This window comes from Betta splendens, chromosome 12, assembly GCF_900634795.4.
Source record: "Betta splendens chromosome 12, fBetSpl5.4, whole genome shotgun sequence".
Classification (NCBI taxonomy): domain Eukaryota; kingdom Metazoa; phylum Chordata; class Actinopteri; order Anabantiformes; family Osphronemidae; genus Betta; species Betta splendens.
Window position 1 is genome coordinate 6,991,646 of NC_040892.2, and position 24,891 is coordinate 7,016,536.

The 24,891-nt window shown below is 47.6% G+C and overlaps 2 protein-coding genes across 7 annotated transcripts in view; both read right to left on the reverse strand.

Annotated features, from left to right (window-relative positions):
- Window positions 1-4,303, reverse strand: part of LOC114866514 (potassium/sodium hyperpolarization-activated cyclic nucleotide-gated channel 1) — a 42,167-nt gene extending 37,864 nt beyond the window's left edge. The window contains exon 1 of the mRNA XM_029168361.3: window positions 3,680-4,303. Within this exon, the coding sequence (XP_029024194.1) occupies window positions 3,680-4,035 (356 nt within the window). The 5' untranslated portion in view covers window positions 4,036-4,303. The remainder of the gene's footprint in view (window positions 1-3,679) is intronic.
- A 12,982-nt stretch (window positions 4,304-17,285) lies between these two features.
- The window catches only part of LOC114866632 (probable E3 ubiquitin-protein ligase HERC1), a 29,521-nt gene continuing 21,915 nt past the window's right edge, over window positions 17,286-24,891 (reverse strand). For 4 of the 6 annotated variants that reach the window (XM_029168622.3, XM_029168623.3, XM_029168626.3 and 1 more), the window contains 26 exons: window positions 24,689-24,816; window positions 24,349-24,576; window positions 24,139-24,266; window positions 23,847-24,046; window positions 23,653-23,767; window positions 23,423-23,551; window positions 23,235-23,333; window positions 22,808-22,981; window positions 22,386-22,670; window positions 22,236-22,301; window positions 22,032-22,157; window positions 21,803-21,941; window positions 21,456-21,637; window positions 21,160-21,315; window positions 20,958-21,080; window positions 20,735-20,837; window positions 20,387-20,556; window positions 20,141-20,279; window positions 19,871-20,058; window positions 19,619-19,788; window positions 19,320-19,485; window positions 19,160-19,236; window positions 18,818-19,070; window positions 18,566-18,718; window positions 17,869-18,174; window positions 17,286-17,790 (listed from right to left, as the gene is read on the reverse strand). In XM_029168622.3, coding sequence (XP_029024455.1) covers window positions 17,605-17,790; window positions 17,869-18,174; window positions 18,566-18,718; window positions 18,818-19,070; window positions 19,160-19,236; window positions 19,320-19,485; window positions 19,619-19,788; window positions 19,871-20,058; window positions 20,141-20,279; window positions 20,387-20,556; window positions 20,735-20,837; window positions 20,958-21,080; window positions 21,160-21,315; window positions 21,456-21,637; window positions 21,803-21,941; window positions 22,032-22,157; window positions 22,236-22,301; window positions 22,386-22,670; window positions 22,808-22,981; window positions 23,235-23,333; window positions 23,423-23,551; window positions 23,653-23,767; window positions 23,847-24,046; window positions 24,139-24,266; window positions 24,349-24,576; window positions 24,689-24,816 — 4,189 coding nt within the window. In that variant the 3' untranslated portion in view covers window positions 17,286-17,604. The remainder of the gene's footprint in view (window positions 17,791-17,868; window positions 18,175-18,565; window positions 18,719-18,817; window positions 19,071-19,159; window positions 19,237-19,319; window positions 19,486-19,618; window positions 19,789-19,870; window positions 20,059-20,140; window positions 20,280-20,386; window positions 20,557-20,734; window positions 20,838-20,957; window positions 21,081-21,159; window positions 21,316-21,455; window positions 21,638-21,802; window positions 21,942-22,031; window positions 22,158-22,235; window positions 22,302-22,385; window positions 22,671-22,807; window positions 22,982-23,234; window positions 23,334-23,422; window positions 23,552-23,652; window positions 23,768-23,846; window positions 24,047-24,138; window positions 24,267-24,348; window positions 24,577-24,688; window positions 24,817-24,891) is intronic. The other 2 variants (XM_029168629.3, XM_029168625.3) reach the window with 1 other exon arrangement.

A 24,891-nucleotide genomic window follows, 5' to 3' on the forward strand; every position in this document is an offset into this window, starting at 1 on the left:
CGCGCGCTGCTGTTGCTGAAGATGGATATGATGTGACCGGCGGCTTGGCAGGCTGCCTGGCTGCTGGCGGGCCGGCCGTCCGGTAATGGATCTGTTTGAATAAATTACGCGGGGCCCTTGGCTTTATAAATACCCCCAGATCATGTGTCCGATAATTGTGTTCACTTCAACTGAACAGCGCTCTGCCGGGCGCTCGGGAATATTACTTTTTTACGCCAGCGAGCTTTAAACCAGGCTCCGAGGAGTCGCGCTCTCACACGGGGATCCTTGACCTGGTCGTGCGCTCTAGTGTGGTGGTGAATATCACGCTTTAAGAGTAGAAACAAGGCTTTAACAAGTCGAGCAAGTTCATGAGCTAAAGCAGAAGTATTTGTATGACTTTAATCCAAAACGATGATAGGAAACAGCCCACATTTCTGAGCTTCTTCTGTATTTCTCTTGACTCGGGTGGGTGGTATTTATACTGTGCGTGACCTCTAATCCACCCACTTCTCCAATGAATAATCCAATGCAATAATTCAATGTTGCTGAAGTAGAAGCACAAAGAAGGCGACGTCTAAACCGGTTGCTTGGTTCATTCCTCATCTCAAGGCAACTCGGCCGCTGCTTTAGGTTTAACAACAGCTCCGACGCTGCATTCAGCTCTTAAAGCACCATCGTTTATGCTTCTGCTCCACTGCACCAATACTCATTATGTGCCCAGCCCCAGTCAAACCAGTAACCGAGTGCCGAGCACGCAACTGCAACTGCGGCTTGAGCAGCGGCGGCGCGTTCAGCCTCCACCTCGGCTATAGCTTCACGTCGTCAGGCCCAGCGGGGCGCGCGGAGAGGTCCGTTATTCACGAGGCCACAGTAACGGGCTCTGCTGTGGCACCACAGAGGCAGCATTCACTCCTCTGATTCATGCAGCCTGTATGAAATGGAAGGAATCAATGTCTTGGACCTACTAAGTGCAGGAGCTGTGGAGGGAAAAAAATGATAAGCGGAGCCATGAAACACTGACATATTACGCTGATATTTGTATTCCAGCTGCCACCCGGGTTGAAGCAGCTGCATCGGAGGCACAAGTATTGATGCGCAGACTATTCTGCAGGAAGTCGCGCCGGCTCGTTTCTGAGCGTCATCATAATCAATGCCAAACGTCAGAGGGAACCCCACACAAGCCGGTGCTACAGTATATCGTTCCAAGCTGACTTCACATCAGCTTTAAATCTTTAAATGGAAGTCCTTCTTTTTGCATGTTAATATTCTATATTTATAGTCAGAATGAATGCATGTAATTATCATTGGCCTCAAGCAGGAAATTGACCGCAATCGCTCCTGATTTCCTGCAGAATAACAACTTTGCACCTAAGATAATGGTGTGCAGGAGCAGCAGCATACTGTCGGGTTTCACCTGCCAGCAAACGTGACTTAGTAAAAGCTAAAGCAAATGTACTTGTCCTGCAACTGGAAACTCACTTTAAAACACTCTAATGGAAAACAACACTGAGAGTCTGTTGAGACAATGACAATGATGACAAAGGCCTCTGCTCAGCATAAACAGGGGCGCATGAGGCCTTGCATGAAAATCTATGAATAATGAATATTACTAACCTGCCATTAATCTTTAAGCGGCCACTGTGTACAAAGAATATGTTGGAGATGGAGTTTCAAACACTCCTACAAAGCCTGTGTAGATAGTGGTGTCATTCAACTACTGCACTCACATTGGACAATGTTTTCCTGTTTGGTTACACTATAGTCACAATATATTATATAGGATGTTTTGATATTATATAACACAACAATAGTTTGACACATGCAAGATAACTAAGCTTTTGATTTACATAGTGTGCTTGCATCACACCAGCATGATGCTGCAGGGTAACTGGATGCAGCTTTTAAGCTAGGAAGCAACGACTCGAGCTACAGTAAGACAGGTTGTGTATTTACACTGGATGGAGGACAAGGACTGAGCACCTGCCCTTTGGAAAATGTCACAAGAGGCAACAGTTGAGGGCCTTCGCCCGCTCTACTGGGAGCAATGTGTCCCGATACAGCATTAATCAAACAGCCAATCTTTGTTTTTTTTCCCCAGTATTCTTCAAATCCACCCTCACAATACATCTAAGAAGCAAATTAATTATGGGCTGCATTTTACTGAACGGTTCAGGCCCTAGCCTTTAGCCATCTTTTAGAGAGGTCAATCTTCTTACATAATTGTTTTCAGATATTGCTAAGCTCATTGACTGTTGTGTTGTGTTACTAATCCTTGCCCACCGCTGTTGTACGTCTGTGTGTGAGCATAGGCTTGTGCATATGTCTGTGTCTTTGAGTGGGTGTCTCCAGGATATCATAGTTAGCATTATGTTATTTGGAAAAAGTGCAGGAGCAAAACAAAAAGGCCCCGGGGCATTCGTGCCGTTTAAAGCTATCATGCACACTGTGTATTATGTCACTGCTGCACTCAAATCTATCAATACAATCGATCAGCGCGCGGCAAGGCTGCACAGCCCAGTGGAAGAGCAATTGTAACTTTCAGTGCATCAGTTCCATTGGTTAGAATGCAGCTCGCAGACGCCAGCATGTCTGAGTCAGCAGCAGCACAAAAAAGCTGAAGGAAACAGACTGAGGCCTGCTTCGGGTTCAGGACCACGGACAGCTCCGCGCTGAAGCCTGGCAACAGGCTGGGCCCCGTAGTTGCGACGGAACACGGGGATGAGTGTCGCCATAAAGCGGTGCCAGGGGACACTGGTGCGGAGCCCGAGCCATATGTAACGCCTAATTGGTTAAGTGGTGAACTGTAAACACGCAGCATGTGGAGAACCAGTCCTGCCCTGAACCCGGTCTCGTTCACTGGAGCCGAATGCTCTCGTTTGCTGCACCACGCGCGTCTTTCCCCCCTCTGTGGGACGGCGGCACGCGCCCCGGCGACGGCGCCGAGGACGGCGACGAGCCAGGGAGAACGAGCATCACGTCACTGAATGACACCGATCGTCCTGCAGCTCCCGCGGAACAGGCATTCCATCATATTTCCTCAGCAGTGCAGCCGCACAAACACGCCGCAATTCATCGGAGCTGTGAAGCGCTCGTGCCGCCGTGATGGGAGCGTTTTAACTCTTTTTTGCAACAATCCGGCCATTTTTGTGGCGTCTGTGCGCGGTTTTACCGCATTCTGTGCGCTCGTCGGACGCGGGGCCGTCGCCTCGGCGCCGAAATGTTTACAACCGACATGGTGCAATGCTATTGTCACGTTGTGCTCAGGTGCTGTCACCCCCCTCACCAGCGCAGTATGTCGCAATGAGGAGCCCGACGCCGCGCCGCGCGAGGCGATCCGAAAGCGACGCCCGCGTGTGCGCGTGTGGGGTGTTTTCAAATCATGACATTCACCGTCCCGCTTCCAAGGACATTTCACAGATACACCTTCGGGGCCGGGACGCGTCCCTCTCCGGTGTCTTGGAAATGCCGCAATGAAACGCACACGGCCGCCGAGCGCGTCGCTGGCGGCGGCGGCGCGATCGCCTGAAAACAGACGTAGATTAGCGCGTGCGCTTCGGGGCAGGCGGCGCGTGTGCGTGCCGATGACGGAGCGTTATGTGTGGAAGTGAATGGCTTGCGGACCCCGGGGTGGCGGTGAAAAGCGAGCGAGGCAGGGGAAGGGAAGGGGGGGTGCCCAGGTGTCTTTTCCAGCCCTTACCTAAAATCGCTATATGGATGAATGATCCAGTATCCGGCCGTTTGAACCCTCTCCTGTTCTTTCTCCACGGCTTTCTGACTGCCGAACATACGCAAGGAGAACTTATTGACTCCGGGCTGCATCATGGCCCCAAATTGCCTCTGCATAAAACCATATTGCCTGGACGCCCCCTCCAGATCGTCAAAGCCCACCATGGCCTCCTCCCGCTCCCCCTTGAAGCCCACCGAGTTGCCATGGTCCTTCATGTTCTGGCTCCCCGTGTTATTTTTCTGTATCGAGTCCTGTCTCTGAAAAACATTATTCCCATCCGTCTTCTCCTCCTTGTTGCTGGAGAACGAATTGGATTTGTCTTCCATGGTGTCGGCGGAATTCCCGGTTTTTTCGTCTGCGACGACGCGTTCCGGAGGGCTGCGCGCGGAACTCGGAGGAGGGGACCCGATGCGAGCGCTCCGGCGTCTCTTTTGATGTCCTTCAAACTGTGCTCGGCTCCTCTGCCTTCAACGCGAGTGCTGCAAACTGAGACCGAGCGCCCGAGAACCCGGCGGATCAGGTTTCTTGGGTTACCGCCATCTACCGACGGCCCCGGCTGCTGCCGTCCGACTGCTCAGCCGCGTCTCGCTTCGCACGGCACTGCGGTTTAACTGGCGCACGCTCGCGCACCTTATTTACATAATGTGGCGCCTCCGTCTCTCCTCCTCTGTCATCAATTTCACACATGGCAGGAGGAAGCCAATATTACACGAGCACGGCCAATTCAACTCATTGTTATATGAAGTTAATGATGACGCGTGTGTTTTTTTTTTCTTTTTTTAATCAATTGATGCAGCGCGTGCGTTTCCTGTGGCTCGGCTGGCAGCGGGTCTGCGTCCTGCTGAGGAGTGATAATAGAAGGAAACGCGGTGAAACAGATTGTGATGCCGGTGTGATCCTAGTTTGTGCCACTGGTCATGTGAGAAAACTGGTGGAACATCTTGTGGATATCACACGTCTTAAGGTGTTGCAGATAATACGATCCAACGTTTAGAGTGAGCACGCACTGACTGTATGGTATAGCCTTCATTTACATTGGCATTTACATCGACTCGTTTGTCAGGTGCTTCATCCAAAGCAGCAGGTGTGGTGCTAACGTCAGAGACAGAAGTAAAGTGAGGAAGCAGCCAGCGCCATTAATGTGTATAAATGTCCAGGTAACTGAATAATGGTTTTTGTTTTTGATCAATCACCTGTATGTGATTCTAAAATAACAATAAAATGCTTTACAAGTAGTCATGCTTCCAAAACTATAAAATACAGTAAGACTATTAGGACTGTCATGAGATTAATGAGGAAAAACTCAGAAGCCAAACTGAATTCTTAATAGATATATACAGTAATAGATAATCAGGATACATTATTATGTTCCAGTCCTATTGCAGCTCAGTTTAGCTGCTCTTTGACTTATTCTGTGTATGTTTGCAGGATGTTGGAATATACAGTGTTCCTTTAAATGCAGATGTATGCATTCGTTTCATACAACAGTATCTAAAATCATAAATTAAGATTTTGTTAAACGTAAGTGTGAGGTGGAATATTTCCCTCAGAATAGTGTGACAGTGATGATCACAGTATGTCTGTACTGCACTTGCACAGTGATAATACGTACCTGAGTAGTTGTATGTTTTCACCCCAAAGGTTCTTATTTATGAAGCTTAATTTTTGTCTGAATAAAGTCACATTTCATGACTTCCAGCAGGAGTGCGCCACTGTGGCACGTTGTACCGCAGCAACGCTGAACCCGCCTCCTCCGTCTTTTCAAGGCTGCACAGACCACAGCTGCCTCTGTGCAGCGCTAGGAGAGGACATTAGCTCAGATATGTTGCATGTTTAGTTGTGGATTATTATGTAATGATCCAAATGTTGTCGTAATTGAAACAGACATCCCTTGATTTTGCGGTGTGCTCGCTCGCCCGCCCGCTCTCTCTCTCTCTCTCAGCTGGGTTTGTGTGTGGTTGGATTAGTTGACATGCCAACTGTTTTCCCTACACGACGCTTGTGTAACTTCAGCCGCGCAGTCAACGGGGCCGGGAGTGAAAATCGTTGCGTAAGGTTTATGGCTTAAAGTTGTGCTGATATTGAAGTGAACGGTAGCGGAGGTTCATTCGCACGTCGGGGAATAAACCCAGAAGTGACTCGGCAGAAAAGTCTGAGTGCAAACTTTGATTTAACCTTTTAGGAGTTACAGCAGCGATATGGAGCGTGGATATGTGAAGAAACGTAGTGATCCTAGTTTTTATTGAATTTTATACTAAACCTTGTGTAAAACATGTGTTGTATATCATGTGATGATGCCAAACATCCAGGCCAGTCCTGCTCTACAAGGGAAAAAGTGTTCCTGATTATTCTAATGGTCTCAGTGGCCCTGCTATAATTACATTGTCCCTAAGATTACATCCAGCGATCTCTGCTTACAGTCAATACCCAACCTGGACATGAGACATTACATCGCCCCGTGCTGCCAGTCATTACTTACAGTAAGCCACAAATAGCATTGAGCAACTACAGGATGGCAGTATTGTGTTACAAACCCCCTCAATGTATAGTTTCCCCCTCAAAAGGACATTTTCTGCTCAGGCCAGTGTTAAAGTAGCAACAACAAACAGGGGTCTTCCAACATTGTCTTTACTTTCAAATGTCTGGTTGTAGAGTATATATCAGAGACCCAGCTCATTAAAGTGCCAAATTAAATGCAGAAATCATCCACGGCCTCGGTCAGACGCGCCCACTAATTCGCTTGCCCTCTTTGGACTCTTGTCCCAGGACTGACTACTTTAATTAAAGCGTGCTCGGGGCTGGGAGGTGGGTAGTGTTGTAATAGGATTGCAAGGTTTGGTGCGTGTCCAGCTGAGACTATCATGGTATCGTGCACCTCGGCGGTCGGGCGTTGGTCGGCTGAGGCCAAGGTTGACTTAACCAGCGCAGCCATTAGGAGGCTCTGTCAAGACGCTGAGTGTGATGAAATCATGGGCTATTGCTGTGCAAACGTTTGCAAATGAGCTGGCTCATGGACACACAGCTGTTCTCCTACTGTACTGTATGACGCGAAATCCCTTCAAATAATCCTTAGTTGATAGCGTCCACATCTGTGAGCCAATAATAAAGCACGGAATGAAAATAAAAAGCTCTCGGCGTGTCTCGCCTCATACTGCAGCAAGATTCCCAAGGTCAGCGCTTCCCTCCGTCCAAACACATGCAGTCAGGTTAATTGGAGACTCCAAACTCCCCCTAGGTGTGAGTGTGTGTGTGTGTGTGTGGGTCTGTGACGGACAGGCGACCTGTCCAGGACGAAGCCCGCCTCTCATCCACCAACAGCTGGGACAGGCTCCAGGTCCTCCTGCGGATCAGCATTACTGTATGATCACAAGTAGCTCTTAATGCGACGCTGGGCATGTTCCCTGCCCGCGTGCCGCCCACAGTCTCCGCCTCGGCTTCAAATAAGCCCCCGTGCGCATGCGGCTGCTTCGGATCGAACCTTTTGCAGAAAAAGCCCCCGAGCGTCGACGCTCATCATGAAAGAGCCTGGAAAAGACAACCCCAGCGCGACATATGGAGCCGGTCGGCCAAAGTGACACAGTTCCAGGCACCTCTGCCCCGGGGCCACACATGCCTAGACAGTGGATCAGGTGCTGGTGCACCACCGACAGCCGCTCGCTGCCTAATTCCAGATTTGCGGCATGCACAGTGTCCACTTGCTGAGCGTAGTAATCCCAGAGCGTTGGCAAGTATTTTTAGTAATGGATTTACTGACGTCCGTTGATCCCTTGATGGGTGGCGTCTATGGAGCAGCCGCGGAGGAGAGAGAGAGAGAGAGAGAGCCACTCCGGCCGCGGCGCCGACGCCAGCACGTGTGCGAACTCTGATAATTACTGTACACGTACAAAGCATAGTTTCTGCATTAGTGGTCAAGGGCAACCAGTTGTTATAAATGATATTAAATTAGGTCTGAATCTTTGTTTGTGAGCTCATCTGAAGCTACGCCTGTGTTTGTTTCCTCTTCCTGAGCCTCTAAATCTCCTCTGTAGAAGCCGTGGGGGGTCAAAGACAACATGAAGTGGGGCAGCAGATAAAAATGCACGGAATTAGAGCATAATGAATCAGAATAAGCACAACAAACGCAATTAAACAGAAGAAAGCTGCATAATGAAGGAAATTAGCAGAATGGTGTTTTATTTTATGATAGTGAAAAGCTGCCACTGATCCTAGGAACCACAGACACAGAATAATACTGTAATTTAACGTCTGATTTAACAAGTCTGAACTGCTCCTTGCTCAATAATTGGACTACAGTATTCAGAATCCCTGGCTTTTTCAAGTGTTAGGATGTTCATACAGTCAACAGTAAAATAAAGTTTTGTGGGTTGAGGTAAACCTTCATGTAGATTCTCTTAGTTGCTCCATCTGCTAATATGCAGCAAAGCTTGTTTGCTTGTTCGTACTTGCAGCATCTGTTCAGCGTGATGCAGGCGACCAGCAGTAGCGGCAGGGTCAGTGGGAGCACAGGCATGAAGGGGTCTCTGGAGATCAGGGCTGGTGACTCCTGCCACAGAGCTCCATCATTAGCTCCATCCTTTGGTGTTTGTGTCAGTGTGGTCCTTTCAGGGTGGAGGAGGAAAGGCTCCATTTTCCCATTCTCACTATTATGTGACCAGCTTTTGCTCAGTGTGTGAGAACTGAAGGAGCCTCTTCCATCGAGATTTCTGCCCTGCCACCGTGTCAGTCTGCCTCATCAGGATTTGTCATTTTACTACAGCCTTTTTTTTTTTTTTTTTTTTTGGTTTTGAAAATAACCCGTATGTCTGTTTGAAGCTGCGTCAGAATGAGCAAACTAAAAGCCCACGATGACAATGGCCACGTCACTAAGAGAGGAATCTAAATGTTAATTATGACTCCGAAAAGTCAAATCGCCTGAACGTTGAAAGCCAGAGATTTTAGAGGCTGTTGGGAAAATCCCATCGTAATCCACGGTGATCTGAAGTGCTCGAGCTCCCACCGCCAGCCGCAGACAGACAAGTGTGCGTCTGTGTGTGTGTGTGCGCGCGCATGCACGCTCGCATGTGTGCGTCTGACAGGAGGGAATTACTTTAGATGAATTCCCAGCGTTTTAGGGTAAGAGGATACGATGTGCTCCCGGTCCAGGGCCGGGGGAACGGAGGGAAGCGTCACCGTGCAGAACCGGGCCGACGCGTAACCCGTGACGCGGCCGTCTCCCTCGCCTGCCTTTCTTTCCTTCCTTTTGCCATCCTTTTGAGTCCCTGCAGCCTCAGCAGCAGCAAGGTGACGTCCCCCTGAAGCAACGGCCCCCTGCTGCTCCGCCCATTACCACACGCAGAGCGTCACCTTGGACCTTGATTACATATCGAACACAGGCTGTACAGGAACAGTGGAGACAGAACCAGCGTCCACCACGAGTCAGTGCAGCGTTTCACACAAACCCCTGTGAGAGTCAAAGTCTTGACCTTGAACACATTCCTTCGCGACGTCTGTATGTTTTTATGATCGCGCCGCACAACCCTCAGCATTTCTCTCCCACCGGACCAAACGACGACATCAGCACCGACCGCGTCAAACGTCGAGCGCCAACAGTGAGCTGGTAATTAAAGACTCCCTTCAGAATCACCAGGCTGAGCGTCTTACTGTATGTCACCTCATCATGTTCACTTTAATTGCTTTCCTCTGTACCTCCTTGTGTTGAGCAGTATTAACAAGACGGGGGCGTGTAAGCGCTAACAGCCGCGTGACGTCTGGACGTAATTAACGCCTGAATACGTGTCATGTACTGGACCGTTACAAATACACGATCACTTCAATCCGGGCTGTATAATTATATAGGATGAGGCAATAAATAGACCTAATACATAATGAGCCTTTGTTGACACTTGGCTCGTGTGAGGAACTGGGTCAGTCGCTGTCAGTTGTTGCACCTGGCGCACAGGCTGCTGCAGCATCGGACCAGGATTCCTCTCGTATACGTTGTGTTTCGCTCGCGGAGCCGCTGTCGGCTCCAGGCGCCTTTTTCTCCGTTCGTTTCGCTTTTTCACATGATACCGAGCCCGTCACTGACGCGTGTCACTGAGTGGGGTTCCTGCAGCCGCCTAAAGCGATGCAATATTCATCGCGCTCTCCGTTTACAGGATCTAAAAGTGAGATAAGAACCTTAAGTCACCGCACTGTCGGGCCGCGTTAATGTTTCATCGAGCGTCGGGAATCAATTGTTTAAAGTGCAGTGTCCATTTAAAGAGCTGACTGATTAAACATGTAACTTCTTTCTGAGGGAGCCGTCTGACTGGATAAAAGCCTGTTTGTGATGATCCGTGGTTGAGCGGAGGTTGGAGAGGCCGGACTGGGAGACGAAAGGTTGCCGGTTCTGTAATAAGCGATGAACCCACTGCTCACACATTAAAGCTATGGCCAAAAGAATTATGCAAATTAGACACAGTCGCTTTAATATGAATGTAAGCATGACATGAAGTGAGTGGGTTATTGTGTTTTACCTGTTTAACATATAAAAGATGCCCAAGACAGAAGTCGAAATCCAGGTTTAAGCCCTTTGAGCTCATCCGTGTGAATAATTAAGCGGACGGTGGCAAGGTGCCCCGCTTCGATCCTGAGCTAATGAATCTATCACTAATGACCCACTTAGCTCATCAGGCTTGACATTAGAAAAGCTAACGTTTAACCAGCACCGCTGTGGCAGGACGCTGGGAGCTGCTCGCGTTGGTGTCAGGGCTTCGTCTCGTCTGGAGCAAATCCCATTTCTAAAAAAAAAAAAAAAGTAATATAACGAGAACTAAAAAATAATTGTGCGTCTCTCATCGTCCTACTTTGCTCATTTCTCCATATTACGGAGGGTTTAACAGACTACAGGTCAGATTGACTCCCCTAATCTTGTTTTTTAGTGCATTTTAATCCATGTTCTCTTTGGGTGGATTTATTTAGTCTGATACAAGCTTCATTAATACTTTAGTTAAATGTGCTGGTGCCTGGTTCCTTTTGGGCTGTGGTGTTGTGCAACAGCAGTCCGTTTTTTTTTTAACTATGCACTTATTTATCTGAACAATGCCTTCAAATCAACACAGTTCATCTGGATCTTAGGAAAAGGTCACGGAAGCAGCCAAACCTTTATCAAATTAAAAATCCACAAAGACATTGACGATACATTTTTAACAGCAAAATATATAATGCAGTCAATCCGTTTGAATAGTATGTGACGTTAAAGGTTGTTTAACATACTGTAAAGCTAGAACTCAGTTGTGAGTAAAGTCAATTTTGTGTTTGTGTAGAGTTTAATAATATCTTATGAGCCATAATTCACAAGTCTGTTGGATGCGGTAGTTTCATAAAGACACATTACTTGCCGCCTTGAGGCCTCCAGGGAGTGTGTGGTGTTCCTCTAAAGTACTAAGTGTGTAGTACTTATGCAGCTGACTGTGTTGCCATTAATGATCCCCTCCTGTGCTGATGATGTAGAGTAACATGACCCTGCTCCGCACATAATGTGAGCCATCCATCACTGCAGCGCGCAGCCACGCCGCGCTCGCGGCCGAAACTCATCCGTCCCAGCTGTTTCTGGAGACGCCGCCGCCCGACTGAGAGGTCGCGGTGCAAAGAGTGGATTCTGGCATCGCAAGACCGTTTTCATGGGAGCGTGGGAAGCACCTTTCGTGTCTCAAGCATCTGCCAGCTGATTATAAACTACAGTACCTGGACAACAGAAGATGGCCGAGAGCCACGCAGTAGTAAACAAAGAGCTTCAAGTATCCAACAAGGAAAGACATTCAAACTGACAGAGTCAATTTGATAATTTGTCATTTATTTTCAATTCAACTATAAATTCAGGATATTAAGTGCACACACACACACACACACACAGAGTGGATCATTGTGTGTTGTCACAATCTGATGAGTGTGGGATGGAAAGCGCTCTAATCTTTTCACTGGTATAAAGCAATTGCCATTTTGATAATTAATCTGCCTGGCATTAGTTGGGGAGTCCAGGCCCAAACTCACCAACCAAAACCTGTTATGTGGAGATCCAATTTTGACAGATGTCGGAGTATCTGTTTAGGGACGGTCACGCACGAGTCTGCAGGGCTTGGGCCGAATCTGCAGTCATTAAGAATTAATTAGAAATGTGATTTGAGTCTCTCCTGAAGGTGAAACTTATTCAGACGCTTTCGCAGCCGCGAGAGGAGGGAGCGCTCGCTCGCTGGTGGACGGAGGCCTCACCCTCGTGCACGCGCTGGGAAATGGGTTCCTTGCTGCCCTCCGTGCCCTTTGGTTGGTTCAGTGGAAGGTCAGCGTCAACTTACACAAGGAGCATCTGCCTCCCGCTATGTACCAGGCCTGCGCCTGCGTTTCCAGTGTTTACAGCCATACATCTGGATCCTAAGTCCAAATTCTGTGTTCAAAAGGGATAAAAAAAAAAAAAAAAAACTCGGCACAACTCCAGCACCGTGTTCTGCCCAGTGGCAGCGGCGGCGGTAAACAGCATCTGTGTGCGCCATGTGACTGTCGCGCAGGGAATGAGCTGTATCATGACGGACAAGGGCGCTGCTGTAATCGACCGCCGCCCTACGTTTGAGAGTGGAGCCAAACGCACGTGCACGTGCTGCTACTGGGCCCACGTGCACGCTGGCGTCCCGTCGACCACGCACTTCTCACCCATGTCCCCGGCCCCTTTGGTGAACGGCGGAGGTGAGCAGCTGTTGCGCATCCGCCGCGGCTCCAATCACGCAGCCAGTGCGACGCGCGGGGAACAGCTGGTGCGGCTACCGGTACCCGTGTAGCGCTCCATCCCCCCTCCCCCTGCCAGCATCCTTACCCCAGGAGCTCAGCCGTGTGCCAGCACCCTTGTTTCATCTCATTATGCAATTCTGGGTTTGCTTAGAAATGTTTTTATCTATAAATAAGCTTCGCAGTGTTTCCTTGTTTTTCAGAGAGTCGTAGATTAACTACTCATTTAATTCCCATAATGACCAATGGTCAAACACATTGGCCAGGATAATATGTTGCCATGCATTCATATTAATTACTATTAAATAAATAAATTATATACTCAAATTTTTATATCACTATACTGTACCACTTTTAAGGAGATGACCATTTGTTGATTTTAATTAGTAATGCCACTATGGGGACTTTTATAAAGTACCCAGACATGATCTTTACCGCACTGCACATTAAATCTACATTTTAATGATGGATAAGGGAGACTTCACAGCCAGTGGGAGCAAATCTTGCCTAGTCTGCACTCTCTCTCTCGCTCGCTCGCTCGCTCTCTGTCTGCAGCCACTGCTGTACATCAGTGTCACAGTGGGTTTCAGCACATTCCTCTGTGTTCCACAGCCTTTGTGTCGGTACCATCCAGCATCATTGTGCCGTGACTCGTTTCCAGCGTCGTGTGCACGTGCCTTTGTTTAAAGCGGGGCTTGTGTCGCTGTGGAACCGATTCTTCATGATTCTTCTGGAGAGGTGGAAGCGCTCGAGTTGAGCGCCGCCACTTCTGTCTGCAGACTGGGATGTGTTTACACGTGCACCCGGGGCACCCGACACCTCATGTGTAACAGTAGAGCGGTGTCCACGGCGCTCACATCAGCGCCGCGTGATCACAGACACCTCAAGTGCAACAAAAGCAGAGCCTGCAGCATAAAGACTTTTCTGCAGGAGCAACGTTCCCTTTAAAGGCATCAAACAGTGTGTTGTATATTCTCTTCCTGCTAAATATAAGCTATGGCGTCACTGTGTTGTATGTGCAGGTTTTACATTCTACACCAGGCACAGTTCAGCAGCGCATGATTAATATTACAGTTAACGGAGTGGCTGAAGATAAATCACAGCACCCGCTTCAAATATAGTTTTCACAGCTCTGATGTCAGCACAAATGTATGCAAGGAGTTTTATGTAGGTTAGGTTAATAAAGTATTTCCTCTAACATACAGTATGAGATTGCATCAAGTGGAAATGTTGACCTGCGCTGGTGGGAACTGGACGTCACACATGCAGTAGCTGGACATTTGGGTGTGTGTGTGTGTGTGTGTGTGTGTCTGCGTGTGTGTATCAGCTACATGTTCGTGCATTAAGAGTTTATGCTCAATGATGCAGGCCTACTTTGTTTGGTATTTTAAGCTCTCCGGGAGCTTAACTAGGTCCCTCACCAACGTCCGGCCCTTCCCCTTTCCCCCGCGTCATCATCTTTCGCTGCCGTCCCTACAGCGTGCACACATCGGGTTTGTAATTTGTAAATGCTTATGGTGGAGATGCATGTGCTCGCGTTGTCCCAGAAACCGCATCTCTCAGGGTCTGGCGCCAGCAGCAGATGATATTATAGCACAGATCAAAGCGCTGGCTCGTTTATTTCTGCTGGCGAAATATATTTTTTTGTTAAACGTCCAAACAACAAGAAAAGTATTAATTTATATCACATTCATCCTGTGCTTGGAAATATTTGTACATTGCTAATCTTGCAAAAGATAAACCAGCATGCACATCTTTCTTTTTTTTAAATAGTAATCATGGTCAATCCCATTAGACAATAACACGATCAGATGGCAAGGCAAACACCAGATGTTCATGACTGCTGAGAATACGAAGTGCTTCCCAATTTCAGCATCATTAGCAAATAGAATAGGGAGAAAAGGCCGAGGCGGGTGAAAGAAATCCCCCTTTCTGGCTTTGAATCAGCAAAGTCAACAGGAATGCCCTTCGCGTTTTGATCCCGTGGAAGCTGATGCTGATGTAACCACCGCTGCTTTAGCAACGGGAGAGGCTGTTCTTGCAAGGTGCCTTGCCCAGAAACCCTTGCGTAACAGCCGATTGGAAAATAAAAGCTCTGTTGTTGGGTGTTGGACTGCATCCTCTGCTTCCGGCAGAGACGGGGCTGTGAAGCTCCATTGACCGTGCTACATACTGTCGGGTCTCGTGCTGTAAAACCATTCTAGACGTGTTGAAGCAAGCTGACACTCATCTGTGCTGACTTTGCTGTTGCCTGTGTGTTACTGTGTTAGCATCACTCCTCAGATGGGAGTACTGTATTTGTCTGACGCCCCAAATGGTGAAATGTGATCACAGCAGAAGTAGAGTAATGGCATTGAGTGGGGAAAGATTGAGTAATACAGTAGAAGCAGGATGGACGGTTTTATGCCAGTCTTCTCTGGGGCTCATTCAAAACACTTAAGATGCTTGTTGTGAGATCATTGAGGTTATTTTGTATCTAATGTATGAGCCACTATGTTGCTTAGGTGACATATATTGCGCAGAACGCGCAACTTGAATGGATTAGAGGCCTCTCGGGTAAATGACTTCACACCCTACGTTCCTGAGGGTTCATTCATAGTCTGAATGATGGCAGCAGTTAAAGTCAGATTCTGATGATGTTTAGCATCATGTCTCCGGGGTCCGTAGACGGCTGCTTCTCATAGTAAGTTGGGGCACTTAGATGATCCTTGTGTCCTCAGTGATCTTCTCATTCTTTGCAGAAAGGTCTGTTAGTATCAGAAGATTGTGTTGCCCCCTTCAGACACCGTTGCATTATTAATCAGAGCAGTTCCCACCTACTGCCACCTAAATCCGCCTCAGCCCTTCACTCCACAGGCCTTTGGAGGAGTAACTATGCTTTAATAAGTCATTTGATGGTCCAGTGGTGACTTCCAGGCATTTTTTGCAAACGTGTGGTAGTTTGTTCCGCCTCTTTAAACTCCCGTCACAGACCTTTCACTGCGTCAGCGTCCGCCTGCCACTCGACGGCCTCCGTGTCGACTGACGGGCGAGCGAGCACGTCCCTGTGACATCACGGACTGAAACCGTACCGGAGTCTTAAGTGTCCCTGAAGTGCACGGGTCGCACTCGGCTGTAAGCGGAGCCGAGCGGGCGGCAGAACAGCGGGACAGCGGAACGGGCCGCGGACGCACGCACGCACGCACGCACGCACGCACGCACGCCGACGCCCAGCCTCGGTGGAGCTCAGCGACCCGTGCACAAGCGTCACCGCTTTCACGGGACGACGCACCCGTGCATCTTCACGAAATGAGCTCCACTGATTTTAGAGGGGTCTGCGAGGATCAGGTAACCAGTCACATGAATGAGATTGTCTAGGTCGCATCAGGTCGCTAGTTAAAGATTCAGAATGGAGAGACCTGCTTCATTCTCTGCAGGAAGGAGACTTTTTTTACTCCAAAAAATGTTGCGTAGTGTAAGTGGTTATAGTCCCAGGGACATGATTATCTGAATAGAAAACGAAGACACACTTATGACCTGCATGATCGCTGATTGTAATTATTTTTAATATATGCAAGTGTAACTAATCCAGGACTGTACTATGCTGAAACGGTCCCATGCGGCGTTAAATGATTATTCCAGTGATTCATCTCAGGTCTTGGCAGCAAACAAGCCTCCATAAAAGAGCTCTCGCTGTGCAGGACATGAATAATCGAAAAGTCCTGCCGTCTTTTGTAATGAATAAAAGTTAAGTATACAGCACTTTTAGGAGACACTCGTGTAAAAGTGAGCAATGATGCATTTAGTATCCACAGAAACAGAAGCCTGGGTTTGAAATGATCATTATTGTAGTGTTTTGACCACATATTGTTGTTGTCTATTTCAAATGAGCTGATTCAGGATAAATATCATCAGCGTCATCAGCTACTGTATGAAGGATCTGAATGTGGCCGTGTGCAGTGCCTCTGCTTATCCTCAGTGTTGGCTTGAACTCGTGCACTGGAGCTGCACGTCTCAGTAACAAGGCTGCCCTCCTGTGGGAACGGGAAGGAGGACATCATCAGAACCAGACGGCTGAAAAAGAAAGATGGCGCTTCAATAAGTCAGTAAGAGATCTCGCAGCTGCAGAAATAGTGAAATCTGAATCAAGGGACCTTGGCTTGTACAGCGTGACGAGTGCTGACTTTCTCTGAGCTCATAGCAAATCCTGCGATGTGATTTGTTTAAATAGAAAACTGAAGGCATTGGTTATTTTTTTTGCAAATATTAAATCTATTTTCTTTTAAAAGAAATTCTTGCTTACAGTTGTTTTCCACATGGGAGGGTCTGCAATGCTTCCGCTTCCCTAAATGACCCTTGATCATTCTTATTTAAAGAGACATCCTCAGGCAGCCCCGTTCAGCTGGACCAGATACCAGACAAATATTGAAACAAACCCTTGACATGATTTGCTTTGCCACTTGGCTTTTTCCAAAGCCGTGCAGGCTCCTGGTCCTGCAGATGGAGGTTATATTTATACCAAGGGCTCTTGTGAAAAGCGTCCCTCTCTCAGCTGCAGGGCTGCTGACTGCAGGTTGAATTCTGCCTTACTGGCCACACCGCGCACACGGGAACAGATGGGTAATAAGGTCACGGCAGACGTACCGCTCACCAGCACAGACAAATTGCAGACTCACCAGCTGTGCTGACTCAGGACAACATTAAACTCAGGGGAATTGAATTAAGCTCTGTTTTTGAAAGAGGGAAGTTGTTGCTTCGTTTGTGGGTTGGGAAGCGTTGTGCTGAATGGAACAATGAAGCAGCTTTCTTGACAAGTCAGATGAGTGGTTGCAGATACAAAAACAGTCTTATCACAATCCTAATTTAAACACTCTTATTTATTTTACACTCTTTACGTATGTGACAGGTCAATAAATTATATTTTCAAACAGGCACATTAACTTCTTTACTGTGGCTTATTTTTAAAAATCTTGTTCTGAATCCCTGTAGATTTGATTCATAGTAACCACTGTAATAGTTCCAACAGATAGAAAATAAAAACTACACATCTTTAAATCAACCACCGTATAATACGTACACTACCTTATAGGTTTGGCGAATAAAAATCTGTGTTCAGTGCATAATGTGCATGGCATTAGGAGTTACATTCATCTCCCTGTTGACTGCAGGCTCCTGCTTCACTCCTCGGTGTCGGAGCTGTCTGCTGGCTCGGTGTTGTGGGTCAGCATGTAGTTGTCCATGTCGATGGAGGGACAGTTGTGGATGGAGTAGCGGAGGCGCTCGGCGAGGATGGCCTGGCTCGTGTACGGGGGCAGACGAAGCAGGAAGAAGCAGGTCTGAGCAGTAGGGAGACCGTTGACGGGCTGAAGAGCAGCAGAGAGCGAAGGGTTGCATTTGGACTGTTAATATGAATATTATGATTACCTTTGTAATAACCTTACCCTATCAACCTTGATGATTTGGAACTTCTGTGTTATATCAGCTGGGTTGGAAGGCAGTCTGGACCTGCCAGAGACGAAGCGGAGGAAAAGCACCCGCTCCTCATTGGTGAACTCCTCCAAGCTCTGCCAAAACCAGCCAATGAGCTGGTGGCTCTCTGTGATGTCACGGTAGCGCACCAGCTTCTTCAGCATCTCAACAGAGACCTCTGGCAGGCCACAGACCAGCTGCTCCAGCTGTTTTGCTGTCAGCAGGGAGAGGAGGGGCACCGGGATGATGGTGGACATGCCCTCTCTGACTGCCGCCACCTGGACACAACAGAACAACATCAGCTTTGTTGTTCTTGTTCCCTTTATCTCATCTTCAGAAATATCAAACAGGATGTTCACTAAACACTCCTGGAAGGTGGGTAGACGTTTGAAATGGATCACTCAAATACGGTACTCACATGGTTTTTGATATGTACTATATGACATTTGACTCCCCCCCCCCCCCCCCCCCCCATCACATACGATGTACTCACCACATACTATAAAACAATACTACTACAGTAATAGGTTACACAATGTCTCTGACCAGGTGAAGTGCCCAGCTAACTAATCCCTGTTAACAAAGGTCTCTATTTTTGTTAACATTTTTTTAAACGCATTTTTCAACGTAATTTGATTAAATTATAACATGCTAAACATGTAAACAAACCTGTGACTCCATCTCATGGAGTCTGTAGTCCAGTGCTCTCTCTACATATTCAGTGCGGTTTGCAAAGGTCAGGGAAATGTTTTGACCTCCAGGGACCACAGGCACCAGTCTTCCATCTGCACTGTGGGCCACGAACGAGTCTAATGGAATCATCTGAAGATGGAGGTGTTGCAGGAAAAATTATTTTAGAATGCGAGAGGCAGAAAAACTAAAAATGCACAGGAATAACATCAGTCTCAGTAAATATCTCACCACATGGAAATTATCTTCTGTGATTCCACTGTTTTCTAGGTGAAGGATGCCTTGGAGGGTGCGGTATGTGAGAACATCAACCTCCTCCAGGTCAGGACCTCCCAGTGGCATTGAGCAGAGCTGTTTCCACACCCAGGGAGCCAGATGCAAGTCCAGAGGCTTTTTGGTGCGGATGGCCACAGCCATCAGGATGCCCAGGAAGCGAAACTGTACAATGTGATCGTCTGTCAGTGCCGCTGGGTTAAACAGGAACCTGTCAGCGAAACCCAGCAGACAGCACAGGTGAGATTAGTTCATTATAAAATATTTATATAAGTTGATTGATGACTATAAAATGAGGACCTGTCAGTGTTACTGCCCACATCTGCAAAGCTGTTAGGAGTGTGAATCAAAAGATCCACAACACCAGACTGCAACTCCTGGTAAAAACACTCCAAGTTTATATTCAGCATGTATTAATCTAGGCTGCGTAACAGAGGTCTGTGTGTGTTTGACGTCCTACCTGGCACATCTCCGTGATTGTGTCATCAAACACTCCTCCGGCATCGTCCGCTCCCTCTCCAACAAGTTTGACCTTCCAAGCTCGAGAAGGCAGTCGCAGCTCGAGTGGATTCAGGCTCACCACCTGCTTTGCGATCTGCACAAAAATGGGCTTGCTGGAGCGGCCTCTGTGACAGGGCGACAGTCAAGGTCAGGGTCAAGAAACAAAAGCCGAGCCAGTTAGAAACAGGGTAAGGTGTTCCTTAAGCTCATCCACCAGTCGTATAGACTAAATCATGGCCACATCATGGCCATTCTTACCTTGTGGAAATGCGCTTCACAGTAATCTGAGGCCCATATGTTTTGCCCTGGGTCATTGTTCTGCCAATGGAGCGCACCAGAGGCAGCGTGTTGACCTTGGGTGATAGAAGGCCTCTAAGCTCACCGCGAATGATGGCTGTTGTCCCTGAACTGTAGCGTGAGGTGGACACCTGAATGGAGGGAAAGGATGTAAAATCACAGGGAAACGAATGAGGCAGTCAGTCGGCTTCCAAGCTGCAGGTGCATGATTACCAAAGGACTAATGAGTACCGGATTCTTGGCGTCCAGGTTCAGTAGCCTCCAGGATTTGTACATGAGATCAGAGAAGTGATATAGTACCCGGAGGCGCATGCTGAGAACATCAGGGCTGCAATCTTTCAAGGTGTTGTACTGTGGAGGGACTGACTGGGGGAGGCCTAGTTTCAAATTTCCAGAACCACCTGGAGATCGACAGTGACAAATTGAGTCTCAGGTGTATTCATTTGCATGAGTAGAATGCTGTCTGTGTGCTGGTGTGGGTACCTGAGTTTTTTATCGAGGTAGACGGCGTGGTCCATGCAGAGCTGTGGCAGCGGCCAGCAGAGATCTGTCTGATGTTTTTACCCTGGAGGGCAGTTACGAGTGTGGGCTCCTTTACTGGGTTGGAGTGTCCAAGGCCAAGCTGGAAATACAACAGTGCAGCGGTTAAACGGCTACTGATGTGCCATTAAAACAAGCCTTGACTGGCAGGGTCTGTGATGTTATAATACTGCGTCTTCATTACTGTACCTGTCCCTCACTGTTGCAGCCCCAGGCATAGACGTCCCCAGTGGAAGACAGGGCGAGCACATGTTCACAGCCCACAGCAACGTCTTCTATGAACAGCCCCTCCAGCGCCGGCACCACTTGAGGGCAGGATTTATTCTTCAGCATGGAGTCTGGCAGGCCGATGAGGCGTTCTAAAGGAAAAACACAGGAGAAGCCAAATAACAGCACGTGCAGGTGTGGTAACAATAATACCAATACTTATAAAATACTTTATTACTACATGCAGTTCTAAAGTTCTATAATTCACAATTAATGAGTATTTCTACAGTAGATTAGTTCGGTAAGTCATTATTGTATTTATGAGATTACCTTGTCCAAATGTGTAAACATGTCCATCACAGGCCAGAGCCACAGAGAACTGAGTTCCACAACTGACCTTCTTAATTCCCTTGTTGCACAGCTGCTCTACTCTCTGAAAATAGCAACAATCAAAAGTAGATTTATAAATGGCTACAAGTACATAATGCTCACACCAGGGGAGGAACAGTACAGGGTCAGATAAACAGTCTTTGTTTCCGCGAGCTTACAGTACCTGAGGGTAGTATTTCGCTGTAGAGGAACCGGTTCCTAATTTGCCATAGTCCCCATCTCCAAATGCCCAAACAACCATGCCGTCAAGGGATAGCACCAAAGTGTGGTTGAGACCACATGACACCTAAGGAAAGCCATTTGAGCTTTATTCTACTTTTTCCCAAACATTTGATTTTTTTTTTAACCATCAGTCCACTTCTTACCTGCCCTACATGATATCCCTCTAGTGCTGCCACTCTTTCAGGCAGCATCTTATTGGATGTTGACCTTTGACCCAGACGGCCAGATTCACCGCTGCCAAAGGTGAACAATTTCCCATCTGCTGTTACCACAGCTGAATGTCTGAAGCCACACGCAAGCTGATAAGAGACAAAAAAAAAATCATGGATACTGTACCTCCAAAAACATTTTGACTATAAAGTTGTGTACTGTATGTCAAATTAGCTTCTGCATTACTTGAAGTGTCAGGTAGCTGCTTTAATACTAAAGAGCAAAGTACCTGTATGACCTCTTCACCCTGTAAGGCCTCCACCTGTTTTGGTCTCCTCTGCCTTTCACTGTTGCCATGGCCTAGTTTTCCAAAATCTCCATCTCCCCAACTGAACACTTCTCCGGTTTCAGTCAGGGCCATGGAGTGTCCGTCTGATCCGCATGACGTCACCAGCTGAGTTACCACATATCCTGTCCATAGTTCGAAAGGGTCAGTAAACATGATTCAGAAGGAAAAGTATTAGGCCTAAATAGAAGCTACCAAAGCATATTACAATACTTTAATCCCAAATGGTTTTGTCTCTTCTTCCGTTACAGTACCTAAAGCAGAACAGTTGAGATCAGGGTTCTTGGTACCTTGAAAAGCAGAGATAACAGTGGGGACGTAAAGGTCATCAGAATTCCCCTGACCCAGTCTCCCATACTGTCCCTCTCCTATAGCCAGTACGATCCCGTTGGACTGGACGAGGAAAGTACAGTTCTGTCCACACACAACCTGAAGGACGATGTAAAAATCCAAACGAGAAAATGTTACAAAACAGCAGCATCAAAGCTACATTTTCAAGTAGACCTGGAATTTGCCCACCTGCTGAGTCTGTAATAGAGATGGTGCAAGTGTAGGTGCCATGAGGTTGGTCCCCGTTCCTGCCAACTGTCCATAACGTCCATTTCCCCACAGGTACACCTCACTCTTTCCACCCTGTTGCCAGTCCTTGAAGACAACAAACAGAATGGAATTTATCTTCAACAGACACAGAACTTGTTTTCGTACTGATGGTTTTCCTTTTACCTCTGGTTTAGTGGTGGCCCAACACATCAGCTGTTCATCCATCCTGAAGCTCCATTTGCTGTTGTCCTAGAAGACGCAGAGGTGTGAGGTAACATTGTCTTTGCACTACTGTATAATTACAGAAGGGCCTCAGTATTTGCCACTGCTCACCAGTGCCTTGATGATTTCACAGTCTTCCACCTCCTGAGAGTCAGAAACAATGAAGGATTCTGGGAAGGTAGTGCCACTGGCAATAGCCTCGGCGCTGCGGACCATAGTGGCATAGGTGGAAAGCCAGCTCCACTCAGGCGGGCAGGAAAGGGCATCGAGGGTGTCGTGGTGCGGAGGACAGGGAAACCGGCACAGGTGTTTCTCTAAAGACAAACCAACAGCCAAGGAGGCCAGACTCTGCATGAAGGCACTGTGGACGAGTTGATCACCAGCTGCCACGTGCGTCTGCATGAGAGAGAAACAAACAGGGATTTACAGTACATGAACAATGACATGTTTATATTGTGCTCGATGGGCTTAGCGAAACAGAAAATGAACTGTGTCTAATTAGAACAACAGTAAACGTTAGCTTCTGTAATGACCCGTTCGTAGCTGTACTGCTCCTGTAGCAGCAAAGGCAGCCTCTCCAAGAACACGGCCAAGCAAGGCGCCCGATTTAGGCCCAGGATGTTCTGGCTTCTGAGAACCATACGACAGGAGGGGAGGACGTGATTTTGACTGATCCAGTCAGGTGTGCAGCAGATCAACAAGACATCCTGGAAAAACAAGCACAGAACAGATGACTCATGGAGCGACAATACAAAATCTGTTACCAGTGGCTTTAATTACTGTACTGCTTACAAATTAGCACAGGCCAGTATCTACTGTAGTACAGTATGTTTTATCTGTACAGTACATAACCAGATGTGTAAGTGTACAAAAAATGTTGTGACTCTGACTGCATATTTGAATAAACTTCTAAAATATTCTTTCAAGTTTGAATACAAATACATTTGTAATGCAAATTACCTTCGACCTTCCAAAGCAGGCAGCTACGCCCAGGTTAGGTATCCAGGTGGTGCTGATGACTGAACCCAATCCTGTGACAGTCTGTAACACTGAACCGTCCTGGAAGATGCATGAAGAGCATTCAAATCCCGAATCCATTCACAAATTCCCATGTTAGCAGTGTTTAATCTTCGAGCAATATTTCTGACCTGTAAAGACCAGATGTTGAGCAGGCCCCCAATCCCCCCAGAAACCAGAGCGAGTCCACTGGAGCAGAAGGAAAGGGACTTCACTGCTGTGATGTGGCCATTAAGCACAAACACACATTTTGCAGTGTCCTGCAGAAACAGAAATAAAACCTTGATTTAATAGATCCATTATTTATAACTGTAGACCCAGGACTACAAAAGGACTCAAAATACAAAAAAAACAAACTGACCTTGACATCACTGTTTTTATGTTGACTGGAGGAGTTGTTTAGGATGTTGGGCAAAGATACAATCATACCCCCTTGTGGCAGAGTCCAGATGTGCACAGACCCATTCTGACATCCTCTATAAACAGAGCAGTATTAAGTTAAATTCAGTAGTTTACAGTGGAAGAATAGTGATGAGAGGAATTAAATGAACTCACACAGATACCATGAGCCGAGGATCAGGTGCTCTGCCAGGAAGTGGGCACCACTCGGCAGCGGTAACACTGCTGCTGTGAATGAGGGAGTGTACGGTCACCCAGGTGCCCCCAGAGCGTCCCAGTATTTTCACCACCTCTGACCTGCTCAGACAGAGCAGCAAGTGGCCTGTGGGGTCCCATTTTAGGGAGGTTACGCTGTCCTGTAGCGTAAAGAAGCACAGAAATGGGTGAGGCAGAATTCAGCGTTCCAAAAGTCAGATACCGTACAAAGAGCGTGGAGTACAAAACATACCTGAAAGACAGACAGCATTACTGGCTGCTCGTTCTCATAGCTCTCAGTTGTGGCCAATAGGATCTTTCCATCAGGATAGCCCACAGCAAAAGGTTTATCCTCACTTTGCCAGGCCAAACACTGAGGGGCTACAGGAGAAAAGAGGAGAGGATCATTTTTATTGGGGTAAGTAAGTAGCGTGTGTGGTATAAGTTAGAAAAGACGCCCCACCCTCTTTCCTGTGGCAGTGGATCAGTTCAGTGCCCTTCACAAGCAGATCCAGTTCCTGCATCGTGACTTGCAGCCAGCAGAGGGAGCCATCCAGCCGGCCCACCAACAGGCTTTCAGTGGGTCTGTTCTTACAGGCAGACGGCTGCTCAAGAGCCCACAAGCTGAAGGACTGAGCCCAGCAGAGAGCTGTGATCCGAGACACCTGAGCCTCCACGTGGCAGTGAGACCCTGACAAAACAGAAACGCTTACTGTAGATACTGTTCAAATTACTCATAGATTACATTGCTAAGGTTATACAAACTGGTGTAAGAGACTATTAGAAATAAAAAAGACACCTACCCCTGATGTTCATGATGTTTACATGTTTGTTCTCAGGCGCAGCCAAGAAGTCACCCCCTGTGCTCCAGTACACGGGAGCCATGTGGTGACATCTACTGATCCTCTCGCTGCTGGATCTGTCTGTCTTACTGAGGAGAGTCAGAAAATGCAGGCTTACAAAGAGAGTCCTTCAATGGGAAGTGTCAAAATAAAAGTACTGTAGC